The sequence below is a fragment of the Colobus angolensis genome, unplaced genomic scaffold (genome assembly GCF_000951035.1).
Source record: "Colobus angolensis palliatus isolate OR3802 unplaced genomic scaffold, Cang.pa_1.0 Scaffold111, whole genome shotgun sequence".
In the NCBI taxonomy this organism is placed as follows: domain Eukaryota; kingdom Metazoa; phylum Chordata; class Mammalia; order Primates; family Cercopithecidae; genus Colobus; species Colobus angolensis.
The window spans coordinates 2,689,233-2,705,639 of record NW_012112142.1 but is presented as its reverse complement, the minus strand read 5'-3'; the positions used below and the strand labels follow the sequence as shown (position 1 = coordinate 2,705,639).

The following is a 16,407-nucleotide window of genomic DNA, read 5'->3' as shown; positions in this document are numbered from 1 at the left end:
CTGTTGGTTAAAAAACAAACAAAACTAAAGCTCAAGACTTTTTTGATTTCTCCTTTGAAAAACAGAGAGTAATTGAAAATGTTAAATGAAACACTGTCTGTTCTAATAACCAGCAACCAAATAAATCTTGAAGACTACTAAGGATCTGGAACATTCTTACAACCTGTATGTCATAATCCAAGACATATATAACACTGCTCTGATTTATTGGCTTTATTTATACTTTGTGGTGGTGTGCTATCATACAGTAATTGCACTGTACATTTTCAGCAATTCTCTCCTACCATGTCTGTTTTCTAATAGCTGATTAGTATCATTCAGAATTGAAACACTTTGATGAAATGCTTCTGGCTGCTTTCCTTCTGCCATATTTCAAAACACCAGGTATATGTAAATGTGGAGGCACATATATTTAACACATATTTATTCAGAACTGGTAATAAAAAATTAAATACATTTGCATTTTTATTATCAGTCCTTTTAAAAAAGTTATTAAGAGTACTTAGAAAAACATATTGCACTAAGAATTCCTATTTGCACTCTTTGCATAAAGGTGTAAATAAAGGCAACTAATAAGCTACCCGGACACCCTTCTGAGCAAGTGGCTAAAAGCCAATCAATATTATGAGTTAATCCTCCCTGGATGCTCATTCAATTAAAGGTGTCAGTAATGCCTCATCTGATGTGGCCTCAATTAAATCCAACTATCTGATGGTGTGAAAACACAAGGGGATACAGCAACAGCAGCAAAACCAGACAAATAGGCAGCCTTCGTGTGCCTGCTAATTACTACACCTGGTGTATATTATGGCTCATGCACTTAACGCAGCACGAGATGGCTTTAATTTCTGCTCTATTCGTGTGTGTGTGTGTGTGTGTGTGTGTGTGTGTGTGTGTGTGTGGTGGGGTGCATTGATGGTTGATGGGGGAGCCCATCTGAATATTACTAAAAACAATTAATAAACATGTGGCCTTTGATTTTTAAAACCATAGTATCACTAGTTTCTGTCACACAAAGAACCTTTTATATGGTTTTTAAGGAATTCTGTAAAATTAGGTAAAAATGTGAAACAAGGAGCAACATGAAGGAAAATATCCCATAAGCTAATTTTAAAGAAGTCCTGGGAAAAGAAAATGAACATCATTTCCAAGTACCAAGTCTTATTTTTCAATTATGTAGTTTTTAAATAATTTATAAACTCAGAGAAAATCAGAGTACAACATAATCATAAAGGCTCACTGAAAGGAAGTACATACATATTTCTGAGCTTAACAGTTCATACTGTAAATATTATTAGGCTGAAATTGAATAATTCCAATGTTTATGCCCTTAAAAAACACGAAAAAAACCTCATGTGGAGGAAGAATGTCTTGTTTACATAGTGACTCTGGTGGGCCAACTCTAAGCTGCACGGCAAGGACAAGCCACTTTCCACAGCAAGCTGCAGACAAAACTGTCCAAAACTGTCCACTGCCTTCACACAACTATCTGTCCCTCTAGTCTGCTCCTGCACACCCCATCCTGACTACAGCTCCTGATGCCGGCAAGTAGCAGGAAACTCTCTTGGGCGTTTCATCATATCCTTGGCTAAAAAGTATGAATGAGAAGCACCAGAAATAAGAAAAGCACACCCCACCCTACTGGGCTACTCTGCAATGATGGCAGCAGCTGCAGATGAGCAGAGTAACTGGTAAAATAGGGATAAGAGAAACAAAACTTCTTTTAACACTGGGTACCTCTGTGAGCCAAGGCTGGGGTACAAGCAGGAAATTGCTAGCCAGATTTCATCAGTTTTTCCAGATTAAGTATATGTTTATCGACAACTCTGTTTTCTTTTTAAAATGCCTTTTTTCCCCATGCACAATATGCACCAAGCAAAAAACACAATTTGTACAAGTCTGAAGAGGAGTTCGGGTATTCAGTTCAGAGGATAAAGGTAATAGAAAAGACGGTTTCCCATCCTTACATAAGCATGAGCCTTCCCAGACTTCTCACCCTCGGGATAGCAAAGCTGCTCTGCCTGTACGAGCCAATCAGCCTCTGCATGGAGGACGGCTGGGCAGTGACCCCAGCAGAAAGTCAATGGAGCAGGGGAGGTGCTTCCATTTGCCAGCACCAACGCAGCCTCAGTCTCAATGGCAAGCTATTACTAAAGCTAATTCCAAACACAAACATAAATCATTCTTACTATTTTTATGGCACTATCTTCCATTGTACTTGCTAAATGTTCACTCTCTGTGTAGTCTTCTGCCCACTAAAATCACTTTTTATGTTCATCTAAATCTGATTTTACTGATTTAAAAACATGTAGGGGAAAGAGTGATGCAAACAATTTTTAAAATGTGTATAGCTTATGATGGCCAATTCATATTGCTAGATAAAAAAGGACAAAAAGTCTTGGAAAAAGAAGGAAAATGACAAAGAGCACTGAGGGAAAAAAGACACAGAAGAAGGTGATGTGGAAAGAGAAAGGAAAAAAACAAGAAAAAAAAGCCAGAGGTAGCAGGGCTTCCTCTCTATTTCTTACTTTCTTCACTGCTACTCTTTCCTTCCCAGTATTTATCAAAATTCTGCTATCTCTATGCCACAACATGGAATCTGACTTTATAAAATTGTTCATTATATTTACAGGAACAGACTTTGTAGTCTCTATTCTTAATTCAAAACAGCAAAGAGCAACTTCTTTTTATGACGGACAATTGAAAAACAATATCAGTAGTCTATTCCTTAAAAATTATGTTAATCATGCACTTCAATTTGTTACTGTGCCTTTTTTTTTTTTTCTCATTGAAGAATTTTCCCCCTAAAATTTCAGGAACTATAAAGGTAAAATGCCCACATTATTTTGTAGCTCAAGTCTATTTCCCTACCCATGATTCTGGGCTGACTTTTGACTTGCTTTGACCAATAAAATGTGGCATAAATGATGTGTAAGTTCAAAAGCAAGCCTCAAGAAGTCTGGCCGCTTCTGTCTCCATTCTCATGGGACTGCCCCTACCATGGGAGTGGCCTGGTCTAGCTTCCTTAAGGATGAAAGGCCACATGGAAAGAGAAGCTGGCTACTTCAGCCCACCCCCCAGAAGTGTGTGAGTGAGCTGAGGTGAAAAGAGCGGAAACGATTTTCATCTAACCCTCAGAATCATGAGAAATAAAATGCATTATTGTTCTAAGCCACTAAGTTTTTGGTGGTTTGTTATACCAAACCATCATTTTCCCCCCAATGTGGTCCCTGACCTTCAGTAATAGTATCTTATGTATGAGAATTTGTTTTAAAATTCCCAAACTGAAAAATATATTGGAATGTAAAGAATAAACACAACAGCAAAACTAATCTAGAAACTCAGAGGATCAAACCAGAAAAGTCATCAACCCTATGTCTGGAGTCCTTTATCCTACAGGGAGGATTCATGACAATTATGGACCTTTCAATTTTATAACACAAGACACCAACTGATGAAATACACTGGAGCAACATTTACCTTCTCAAAGACTCCAGGAGACAATGCAATAACATCTGCTGCTTGTTAGCAGGTTAACAAATATTGTATAAAAAAACAAACCCACATGTGATGGAGAAACTCAAGCATCATGAAAGACTGTTATGAATATCAAGCATGATCTGAAGGAGAGGCAAGAAATGAGGAGAGTAAAAATAGCACTTACCACTTGCATGGCAGACCCTCTGGGAGGATGGGGCTCTATGAGTAGTTGAGAAGGAGTCTGTCCAAAACTTCGGATTTGAGCTTCAATAGCCTGAAAAGGGCAGGGGCAAGTCTGAGGGTTAAGAGGTGCTAATTACAGGCAATAGAACCCCAACTGTCACCTGAAAATATCATTCCATACTCTGGCTTGTTTCATGTTGAAAATCAACCTGTGTTTTCACAGTGGGGCTAACCACCTGGCAGGGGCATTGAGGGTGAGGTCATCGTTTAGAACCGTGGAAGCTGTTCCTATAAAACTCTGCAAAACTTTCTCATCTTGTTCAGTGATATGAAACAGAAACCAGCTATTACAATCAGAAATTGTCCTTTTGGGCTTCATCTCTGTTTTCTTGCATTTGGTTTTCCTGCTTGCATCATCCCCAATGATGAAAAGCTAATCTTTTACAGGTATAGAGAAAAACGATTGCTTCTTTGATTCTAGGTCCCATTTCATCCTGGGGAGTAAAAAGGAGGAAAAAAGAAACATAGCACCTGTGAAACTGGCTTGATGCTATATTAATTTTGCCATAGGAAGAGCATTATTGTTGACAGTCTCTTTGAAGTTAGATAACTAAATAACAAAGTAAAAGCCATATGTTGCATCTAAGCATGAGATGGTTAACCCAGGAAGTAACTAAACATGAGGAACATGTGTATGTGTGCTCTTTCAGAAAGATATGTGCTTTTGCAAGGCACTCTCCTGCTATGGCTCTTGGTGCACATATAGCACACAGATGCCCATTTCCATCACCAACCACCCATCATGGGAAACTGCTAAATGCCAGGTGCTATCACATCTGTAAGCATTTTGTTTACTTGTTTATATCTGTTTCTTCCCAGTAAAATACAAAAGCCATGAAAGCAGGAGTTTATGTATCTTCTTCACTGTTAGATCCCTAAATTGGCTGCATGAATAAATGCTACATGATGGGTGAGGGGAGAGAAGGAAGTAAGGATAGATAAAGGCTACTTCGACACTCCCACAGCAGTCAGTATTCTTAACTCCCAGGCTAAAAGGATGAAGAAAATCCTCAAATTAATAAGAATAAGAATTGGAGCCAAAAGGAAGTGAGGTAGGGACTAGGATCATTTTCAGAACATCATCTCAAATTTTTTTGATAGAGTGAAATTAATTTATGATTAAACATCAAGAATAAGCTTGAGAAAAAGATCATAAAATGGCAACCTGAAGGCTAAAGGTAGTCATAAAGAAGGAGGTAGCAACACTGCTATTTAATGATATATGAACTTATGGACTTAGTTTATGCATGACAACTTTAAGTCTTTTTGAAGAACAGCTGGTAAGGATGGGCAGGGTGGCTCACATTTGTAATCCCAAACCAAGACAGGAGGATCGCTGGAGGCCAGGAGTTCAAGAACAGCCTACACAGTAAGACCCTGTCTCTACAAAAAGTAAATTGGCTGGGTGTGCTGGTGTGTGCCTCAAGTACCAGATACTTAGGAGGCTGAAGTAGGAGAATAGCTTGAAGCCAGGAGTTCGAGGCTGCAGTGAGCTATCATTGCACCACTGCACTCCAGCCTGGGCAAGAGTGCAGCCTGAACAAGAATGCACCGTACAAGAAAGACTGGCCTCCTTAACAGTTGCCTTCTGTGGTTCCTGCCCGGCAGCCCACATGCCTCCCTGATTAAAAGGGGAGGGGAGGTGGCAAAGAACTTATTGCTTCAGTACTTAGCCTATCATGTCAGATGGCTCACAGTGCTAATCCTGACTCTGACACTTATCTGCTGTTTGACTTTGGGCAATTAGCTTATCTCCATTTCCCATCTATAAAGAAATAGTAACAATAGCTAGTTCATATAATTGTTTGGAAAATGAAATAAGATAATGCATATAAAATGCTTAGCACAGTCCCCAGCACATACAAAGCACTAAATAAAATGCTGTACTGTATTATTATTTCATGTGGGAGTTGGTGTGTTCCCTACTTAACACAGCTAAAATAAAGAAGAAAGAAATGCTTCTGGAGTTGATGTAGGAAGAGAATGAGAAATACATTATTTAAGAAAACTGAAATCTGGCTCTGGATTTCAAAATATAACACAGGGCTAAGAGCCTAGAGACAGAGAGATTTCTTTGAAGGTTCTAAGAGCAGTCCAAAACATGAGAAATTATACACCTGGATCCTTATGGAAGCTATGGTAATAGTAAGAAAGAGATGAATATGTGAACCAGCTAAGGAAAAATCAATAGGTCTTAGGGACTGATGACTTTGAGCCATGAAGAAAATACAAAGCTAATTCCTTTTCTTAAAAACAAAAAAACAAAAAACCACTTGCACATTTCAGAGAATACTAAAGCAATGAGCAGAAATAGGAGTACAGGAGATTCTGCTAGGGAAAACAAGTTTGGCAGGAGAAAGACAGTAGATTTAATGTCAGACACATGGAATCCAAAGTGATAGTGATAACCATTTATCTAGGTCAATATGTCCAATGTGTAAAAGAAAGCCTAAGAATGGCTCTGAGGTGAGAGAAGAGAGGTATTGATTTTGGTGTCATTCATACAAAAGAGAAATTTAAGTTAATGTTTATCTTTCTCTCTTGTATATGTATGTATGTTTTTAAGCAGCAGAAATGACCTCCTTTTTGAAATGAAATATTACATGAAACCTCAATACATGAAGATAGGGTTATTCAACTTTACAGGGGTGAAACCATCCCTAACAAGCCTCCTCAGCAGCTTCTGAGATAACTCTGAGAATTCCTTAGGGCCCCGGAGCACAGTCTGAAACTATACTCATTAAGCCCTAGGAGGAAAATACATGAGACCCAGACACAAAAGCACCTAGAGCTGAACCTCAAGAAGCATATATATTTAGGGTATAAATGAGGAAGTAATGAAGAAGACAGAGAGAGGGCGGTCAGAAGGTGGGTGGGAGGAAAAGCAGCATAGAGTGGCATGGAAGCCATGGGATGAGGGTTGTGAAGAGAGAATGGGCAGTAATGCCAACTACAATGGAGAAGCTATGAATGACATTATAGCATATACATCTTTATTATAGATACAAATTTTATATAACTGACCTTAATATTACATACAGTGTTTTCCACTTAACAATGTTTTGAGATGAAAGGTTATGGATGATGAGACAACTTTCAAAAATATCAATCTCCTCTTTTTAACTAACACTTTAGTCTTAAAATTTTTATACAACTGGCACATTACTGAAAACTCTGAGGAAAAGGCTTTTTCAAGTCACATAATATAGTGGTCTGATTATTCTATCTCAATGACAGAAAAAAAGCTATATTCTCTCACACAGGTTAAATAATAATAAAGTTTCTTTCCAAATCTTGAAGGAATCTGAAAAGGCTGTGGAATTCTCAGACACAAATGCTTTACTTCTTGACTAACCTTTGAGTTCTCGATATTAAAAATGCAACAGAAAGGACTTTTTCAAGTGTGAAAATTATAGAATAAGGTTGTAAGGTAATGACCATGATCTCAAAACTTTATAGTCACACTCTATATCATCAACTGACAATTCCAGATTCTCCTCCATGTTTTTAAACTTCATTTGCCATTTTTCATTCATCTTAATCTCTGAAGCAATTTACAGAGCTTCTCCCTTCTGTGGCTTCAATGGCTTAATGCTTAGACTGGCTCTGTAGTCTACTCCTTTAATCTCTGTCTTTTGCTGACTTCTTTGTCATCCATAAATGAATTTATTACTGTAAGTTCTCTTTTAGCACTATGATTCACTCAACTTAAGCTTGCTTTCTTGGAATTTTTTTTCTACTGGGCTTCAATCTCTACCTCTATCTGAAAGGTTTCCAATCCTATGCCCAGAGGATTGCCCACTCCCATGAAGTTTGCCCTGGCCACCTTGTGTGTAAGCACGTGTACGTCTTAACACATCTAAAATCTTAAAATACCATTTTTTATTTTAGCATTCCTCAGTCAAGAATTAGATTCTTCTGATTTTTTTAAGCTCAGAATCTTGTCAATATTTTAAAAATTTTACCTGTTTCACATATAAGTCACTAAGCCCAATCACTTCAAAGTTTATCACATTCATCACTCCTTTCTGAATCCGGGCCCCTTATAATTTCAAGTATCGATTATTATAATAGTCTCTTTGCTGGTTTCCCCCCTCTATTCAGTTTCTGCCTTCAGCATATCCTGCAGAACTGAGTGTTCCTAAATTTGCCTTTATGCAATATTTCTCTGATCAAATGTCTTCAAGTGATTCCAAGTACTTAAAAGATAACGCCAGGCATTGCAGGTTTTCCTACCTCCCTAACTTTTATTCTCTCATCCTATCTATTACACCTTATACCAGTGTTCCTTTTCAGTGAAGCTGGTTTTCTTCTACAAATATAAGCCATCTCTGCCTTACAATTTCTACCATGCCACTGCCCGTCGTAGAATGGTCACCCTTATCTTCAGTTTTCTAAGTTCTACCCCTCTCTAGAAAACCCTGCTTGAGTTCTACCAAGTTTCCCTAATCTTATTAAATAATATTACACCTGTTCATACTGCTCATTACAGTATATACTTGATTCAGAATTCCCTGTAATGTTATTTATGTCTGTTATTACAACTATACTGTAAGGCAGTGGTCCCCAAACTTTTTGGCACCAGGGACTGGTTTCATGGAAGACAATTTTTTTCAAGGACCTGGTTGGGGAGGGGGGTGGATACAGTTTGGAGATGAAATTGTTTTACCTGAGATGACCAGGCATTCGATTCTCAGGGAGCATGCAACCCAGATCCCTCACATGTGCAGTTCACAATAGGGTTTGTGTTCCTATGACAATCTAATGCTGTGGCTGATGTGACAGGAGGCAGACCTCAGGCAGTAATGCTTGCCCACCACTCACCTCCTGCTATGCAGCCTGGTTCCTAACAGGCTGTGGCTCAGTGGTCGGGGACCCCTGCTATAAGGGTCTGAATACCATATATGTGCAACAGGTAGAACAGTACCTTGCCCACAGTATTTACACACACAAAAATTTACTGAGTGCCTGTTATACAGCAAGCCAGCCAGGAACCATTACGACTCATCTGTGGTTGGACTGGGGACAAAACCAAGCTTGAGTGATGAGCACACTTCTTGATGAGGGCTGACTGAGGTTGAAGGGGAGGATAAGGAGTTTAAGTAAAGGCTGGTATTTGCTATTACAAAGAAACCAAATGAGTCTCTCAGGGAAGCTCTGAAAGATGTCACTAAAGGCAGTAATTCTCACTTCTTCAGCTCCAGCATACTGGAGGATATGACAACACTCCATTGTCTCACTATAGTAGTAATTCTTAAGGTCAAGTGAGAAATCCTGGGGTAATATGTATTATTTGAAAAAGTCCCTCAAGTGATTATGTTTATTGCCTTATCTTCACTTGTCTATTCAGTCCTCTGTATAGAGCAATAAAAAATGTAAAGGTATAAATGAGGTGTGAAATAACAGGAAATGTACAAGCACCCTTAAACCCTGTAAGGTCCAGGAAGGTGGGTTGGTAATAGGGTAGCTTAACAAACATTACCAAATGCCTCAACTGTTTTTAATGAACTCTCCTTCACCTAGAGAGTTTTGGTCCCAGGTGATCACTTTTTAGACATTCAGTTATGTAAAATTTTTCATTATGGAATAGGATAATGAATCCCTACATATCCATCAGCCACCTTCAATAATTATGAAGACATTTGGCTCTAGGTTATCTTAAAGTGAGGTCAATCTAGACAATGTCCTAGATAGATTCATTGAAAAATAAGAGAATGTTTCTGCCTTTAAGCAATTTTTTTTTTTAACTTCTAATGCAAGACTATACAGAGAATAAAAATATCTTACATTGACCCAAAATATAAGCACTATCTGGCAGCCTTCATATTTCTTCAAAGGTGCTGAATATACTCAGACTTGTAAGGAGATGCTCAATCCTTAAGTTGCAAATTTGATTACATGACTCAAAGCCTTCCATTCCAAATCCTTATCCTGGGTAGCACCACGCATAGGATTAAGTATGCAGATACTGGAATCAGACAGCCTCAGTTCAAATCTTACCACTATCACATATTAGAACAGTGATTTTGGGCAAGGTACTTAACCTTCTGTGCCTTAATTTCCTCTTCAAAAAATTGTGATAATAACTGTCAGTATTTTATTGGGTTGTGAGGATTAAATGAGATAATATACAGCACTTAGAATAGTTCACGGCACATACTAAGCTATCAGTAAGTGTGTGATATTATTACAGCATATATATTAAAGACTTAACACAGTGCTTGGCTAGGGTTAAGTAAGCACTCAGCAAATGTTATCAACTACTCATCATTAAGATTAATAGTAATCTAGCCCCAACCACTGTCCATTTCATAACTCTATAATATGACACGTAATCAGCATCATATTGCCTTTAAGCTCTTGTTTATATTTTCTATTCCTTTTCTCTGCGTGGTTTTTTTCCTCGTCATTCTTGAAGACTTAACTCAGGCATCTCTGGCCTCTGGGAGATCTTTCTTGACCTCACCCAGACTGTTGCTGTCCCTTTCTTTTTGCTCTTGTAGCAACATGCATAAACTTTTACTGACTATTTATCTAATACTAATTACTGGTTTAATTTTCCAACTTATTGATCAGACTATAAGGCTCCTTACGATCAGAGACTGCCTAATATTTCTGTGCTTCTACAGCTTGGCACATAGTAGGTGCTCAGTAAATATTTACTGAGTGTATGTCCATGCAAATCAACTTAATTTATGAGGGATGCAGCTAAGAAACATACTACTACCATAATCACAGAGCAGTCTAGTACTGAATAAAATATTATATTAAAACATTTCTACAAAAAGCTTGCTTTATTATTTTATATTCTTATTCATCAATTCCCAATTATTTCTGTAAATAGCCTGTTACTACTTTCTATAATAAAACCTGAAGTCAGCAGGCAGCATTCCAGATGTGGAGATATATAGTAATAAAAAAGACTATGCAAATACTTCAAGACATTCCAGTAAAACCACATATTTATATTTTATAAACAGCATCTCAAATATTACCTAGAGAATTTATTAATGGATTTTTAAATGGAAATATTATGAAGAGATTTTCAACAAGCTGTGTATTCTATTGTTTTTGTGTGTGCCAAGTATTGCATACTTGCATGATTTTATAGCTATATATAGAAAGAGAGACAGTATATATAGAGAGAATATACATACACATACTAGACAGAATGAAAGGAAGAAAGAAATAAGAAATAAAAGTAAAGGAAAGTAAACTTGGCTTAGTGACAATATAGTATTTGGCTTCAACTTAACAAAGACGATTTTAATCTCTCTGACCTAGGCTTTTTAATCTAACTAAGGAAACAAGTTAACTCAGTACAGCACTTAGTAACCAACAATAAATATTGTAAAATTTTATTTAAGATAAAAGGTAGGGGAGAAATAACTTAAACATATGGACACAATTAATATATATGCTGTTTTTTTTAAACACACCACTCTGAAATTGCATTTTATCACCTACATATTTACATCTGAAAGCACTATAAAATTGGAATAGGGAAATAGAGACCAAATAATTTATTAAGAAAAGATATGTCATTTATTAATATATTAAAACTTTCTCACATTGCCAAAATTAAGTTCAAGAAAGCTGTTGTAAGATGCTAATCTACCTCTTTACCAAGAAATGTTTAAGCATTCCAAAAAGACTTCATAGATTAAATTATTTTCAATATTTAAAAAGTCACACTAAGACCATCCAGTGATGTCTACTGTGGTATCATACCATTACTTGTGCCAGTTTTCTTCTTTCCCTTCAGATACTTGAACCTAAACTGTAGAACAGTTGCTGGATATTTGACAGGTTTCTACTCAGTTTGCAGTCTAGCTAACTAGCCTCAGTGTCCTTTGGAGCTATGGTTCAACTTTAGCTTTGATATCAGTAAGTTTAAAAACATATAAATCAAATGACTACTTACTCTATCAGGTTTAAAAGAAAGAAAGACAAAGCATCATTTAGAAACATTTGAAAACCAGACTCCCATTTAACCTTAAGAAAGAAATACAAAGTTATGAATACTTTTTAGTTGTCACAGCAATAAATTCACAAAATTAAAAACTAGTATAATGAACCTAACTCAAAGTATTTAAAAAGAGTCTTCTAAGATTAAAATGTAAATATTTTAAATGCCCTAGAAATAAAAACACAGAATTCAAACTTTATAAAGCATAAACATAAAAGATAAATAGTTTTTCAGGAAAATGGATACACTAGGATATGGAATATTTAAAACTCAAGCAGATAAATGTTCAAAATATATAGCAGAGGATATTTTCAATGAAAATTTGCAAAATAATCTATTAATACATAGAAAAGTAAATGAAATTCAACAGAAGTGATTCTATGTTAATTTGGACTTGAAAGACTTAACATTTTTAGTTTTGAGAACGTAGACATAAAGACAGATATCTAAGAATTTAGACAAAAGTCAAGTTTGTATGTTGTCAAATAAAGATTGAGCTATTCCACTTCTATGATTCTTTTTTTTTTTTTTGACAGAGTTTCACTCTGTCACCCAGGCTGGAGTGCAGTGGTGCAACCTTGTTTCGTTGCAACCTCCATCTCCCAGGTTCAAGTGATTCTCCTGCCTCAGCCTCCCTGGTAGCTGGAATTACAGGCACGCACCAACACACATAGTAGTTTTTGTATTTTTAGTAGAGATGGGGTTTCGCCATGTTGTCCAGCCTGGTCTCAAACTCCTGACTTCAGGTGATCTGCCTGCCTTGGCCTCCCAAAGTGCTGGGATTAAAGGCATGAGCCACCATGCCCAGCCCCACTTCTATGAATTTTCATAAGGAAAGAATCAGATGAAGACAAAAAGATTTAAGTACAAAGATATTATAGTACTCTTTAAAACAGTAAAAATTGGAAGAAAAAACTACTTAAACTCTGATAATGGAATACTATGCAGCCATTAAAATGAGTTGAATATACCTGACATAGTAACTAGTTCATAATATACTGAAGAAAGAAAAATTTCTAACTACCAAAGTGTATAGAGTATGACCTTATTTCAGCAAAAAAATGTGTATGTGTACACACCCACACACACACATATATATATATATATAAAACACATATACTTACCTGTGTTATGTGCATACATACATACATATGCATGAACACTTGCATGCAATATCTGGAGGGGTATATTCCAAATTATTATTAGCTATTTTCTCTGATGGAGGAAGGACGAAAAGATTGGCAGAATAAAAATGTATACTTTCCTCATTTTTATACCAATTGATATCTTACACAAAGCATGTATTACTTTTGAAATAAGCGTAACAAAACAATTTTCATTTTGAAAAAATCTAAAACTGAGACAATTTTTAAAAAAAAGGTCTGCAAATATTTGGTATAACATTATAAAGTTGCTTTTGTTTTGTCTTTTTTGTTGTTGTTGTTGTTGTTTTTGAGACAGGATTTCACTTTGTCGCCCAGGCTGGGGTGTAATGATATGATCTCAGCTCACTGCAACCTCTGCTTCCCGGGCGCAAGCGATCCTCCCACCTCAGCCTTCTGAGTAGCAGGGAGCCACAGGTGTGTGCCACCATGCCTGGCTGATTTTTGTATTTTTGTAGAGATGGCGTTTTGCCATGTTGCCCAGGTTGGTCTTGAACTCCTGAGCTCAAATGATCTGCCCGCCTTGGCCTCCAAAGTTCTGGGATTACAAGCCTAAGCCACCACGCCTGGCCAAGCCACCGTGCCTCGTCTTTATGAAGTTTTATTTATCCATTAACATAATGGCAAGAAATATATATATTTTTAACTTTTATTTTAGGTTCAGAGGTATATGTGAAGGTGTGTTACATAGGTAAACTTGTGTCCTGGGGGTTTGTGGTATAGATTATTTCATCACCCAGGTATTAAGCCCAGTACCCAACAGTTATCTTTTCTGCTCCTCTCCCAAGGAATATTTTGTAACCATCTAAGAACAACTTCAGTTGATAAACTGGTCAAAAACTTAAACCTATAGACCTTGCTATAAAATTAATTTTGTTAATACTGAGTTTACTTTTTAACTTTAGTATCTGATTCCAAGGATCCCTTAGTTTTAGCAATATTTTGCCATCATTCAGTATTAATTAAATATAAACTTTTTAAAGTAAATAATGTGTTTTCCTCCAAAAAGCACTCCGAATGCATCAGGTAACTGGAAACAAATACATATCATGATGGAATGGAGTACATAAAACACAAAAAGAAAGAGCACCTTGTCAAATTAAGTAAAATATGTTTAAAAACAATAATGCAAAGAAAAGGGGGAGAAGGAAATTAGAGAGGGAAAGGAGTATTTTTACTAGCATATCTACTCAAATAATATTATTATGCAAGTTACTAATATAAACTATGATGTAATTATAATTTGTGAAAATGCACACAGATTTTCCCATTAGTGCCTGTAACTGAGCCCGTACTTTTCAGGCACATTAAACTGAGTCCCAACCCAGCCTCACTACAATCTCCAGTTCTTGTAGCTGTCCATCTACTACAGCATAATCCCAGCTGCCAATCTGAAAGAAACCAGCTAGTCAGAGCAGACACAACCAACAGAAACAAATGTCAGTCAATAATGTTCAGCGGCACTGTGTTCATGGATAATTTCAAACAGTATCTCTGTCTAGAACACTGATGTGCTCATTCAAAACACCTCCATCTCTGGCTACTGGAAATGAGTAGATAAAGCAGCCTGCCTAGAAAAATAAGTGGAATGTCTTCAAAGAGGTTGCCAACGCTAAGAAGCAAATGTTGAAAAAACACAGCAAAGTTCTTAAGGGAAAAAAAAGCCAACAACATCCAGAGAGTTAATTTTTACCTTCAGAAGGTTAAATTATTTCTCAAAACCAGACAAATACGTTTAAACTGTGTCATGAAAAGCAGCAGTCATTGGTTATTCATTTGCTAAGAGTGACCGAGATGAAGTAAAGATGGTGCCTGAAAGGAAACAGGGGTTCATGACAAAAGTCATCAGTATAATAGAACGGCTCAGAATTCTGTAGGTAGTTAATAGGAAAAAACATCATAAAAATATTAATACTTTGCTTCATGCCCTTGAGTGTATAATTTAGTTACACCTAACTTAACTAGTAAGTCTGCAAAAGACATAATAATGAGCAAAATACAAAGAGTAGCTTTACTGACAACTTTGATGCTCATTTAATTGAATAAGGGAATTTTTGTCTGATTATTGTGGTTTTGAAGTAAAAGAAACTCTGGCATAATTTTATGGTATTTTAAATGTAGGTTTTCAATTAAAACCTGACTAATCCTTACCGTTTATTTGGCTTTTCATTGTACAGTTCCTGCCCTGCACTGTGTCAAATATGCCATCTGTGTAACACACTTCTGGCCAGAGATACTTCATGATTATTTCTATAACAGTTTGAATTGTGACTGCATGAAATCTTAACTTATTGTATTCAATACTCCTAATTTACTATATTGCTACAACCACTGTAATCGTGTCCTACTCTTAAATCTCATTACAGTCACAACAAAGATTCTTGCGACACCTGCTTAAAACAGGCTTATAGACCACTCCCCCAACTATTTAACAAATGTTAACAATGCTATAAATACTAATTGTGTTTATGCTTTCTGAAAGATTCACTGCAGCCAGTGTTCTGCAGCAGTGTTGGAGCTGAAATGAGCTGTTGACTCCCACCAACAGACTGATGGAATTCTAAGCCAAAAATGCTTTTCCTTGGATAAGATATCTGATTTGCTACTGCTGTCATGAAACTGGGGTCATGTAAACTTAAACACTGCTGCTGCTTCTTTTGGAAAACAGACCTCAGAGTGATTACGCATAGCTAAGACAGCATTTGGAAGGATAAATTTGGAGGAGGGAAAACCAACCACTGACACTAAACACAACTTAGGGAAAATTTTCAGGTTTTACTTTCATGTTGAGGTCACTTGTATATAGTAATTCTTTAAACTGGGCAATATCATGACTCTCCCTCTTCCCTATTTATCAATGCAAATAGAGCTGAGTTCCATTTTCAAAAGGAAATTTAAAACTTTAATGTCTGAACTCACATAAACATAAAACAATGTATTTACGTGAAAAGTAAAGAAGAAAATGACACTTTCAGAGGAAATGTAGCAAGTACTTATAACAAAGTAAAAGATGAAAAAGCACAGATAATATTGTTCATATTAAGGTTGTCTGACAGCAACATCTATCTGCAAGTATCTTTCAGCCTTTGAACCCCTACTTCTTCTTCCAACCTCCAGGTGCACCCCAAGATCTGCCCTGGTGCCCCCTATACAACAACTGCTCCAGACTCTGATGTGTTTGTACTTTTCTTTTTATCAAAAACCTACTGTCCAGTCTTGTTCACAGACAGCCATATGATTGGAAAGGATTTTTTTAAAAAGGATTTGTAACCAAATAAGTGATCTCTAATGGTAGAATTTCAGGCATTAGAAAGGATGATGAGTTCTGTGGCAGAGGCTTTTTTTCTTTACATACACATCAAAGTGCGTCAAAGAGGAACTTATAGCTAGACATTAGCATGTGACTCTGGCATTAATTACCAATTTGAGGATAAGAGCTTTCTAGTCTCTCACTTTATACTTTCTGTATTATTTGACTCTTGAAATAGTTAACATGTATTGCTTTGATAAATACATTTTAAAAGTACTTTGTATAACTATTTAATTATACAC

General features: G+C 36.6%; 1 protein-coding gene across 1 annotated transcript in view; it reads right to left on the bottom strand.

Annotated features, from left to right (window-relative positions):
* Positions 1–16,407, bottom strand: part of LRBA (LPS-responsive vesicle trafficking, beach and anchor containing) — a 785,611-nt gene that overhangs the window by 57,734 nt on the left and 711,470 nt on the right. The window contains exon 49 of the mRNA XM_011956584.1: positions 3,665–3,754. Within this exon, the coding sequence (XP_011811974.1) occupies positions 3,665–3,754 (90 nt within the window). The remainder of the gene's footprint in view (positions 1–3,664; positions 3,755–16,407) is intronic.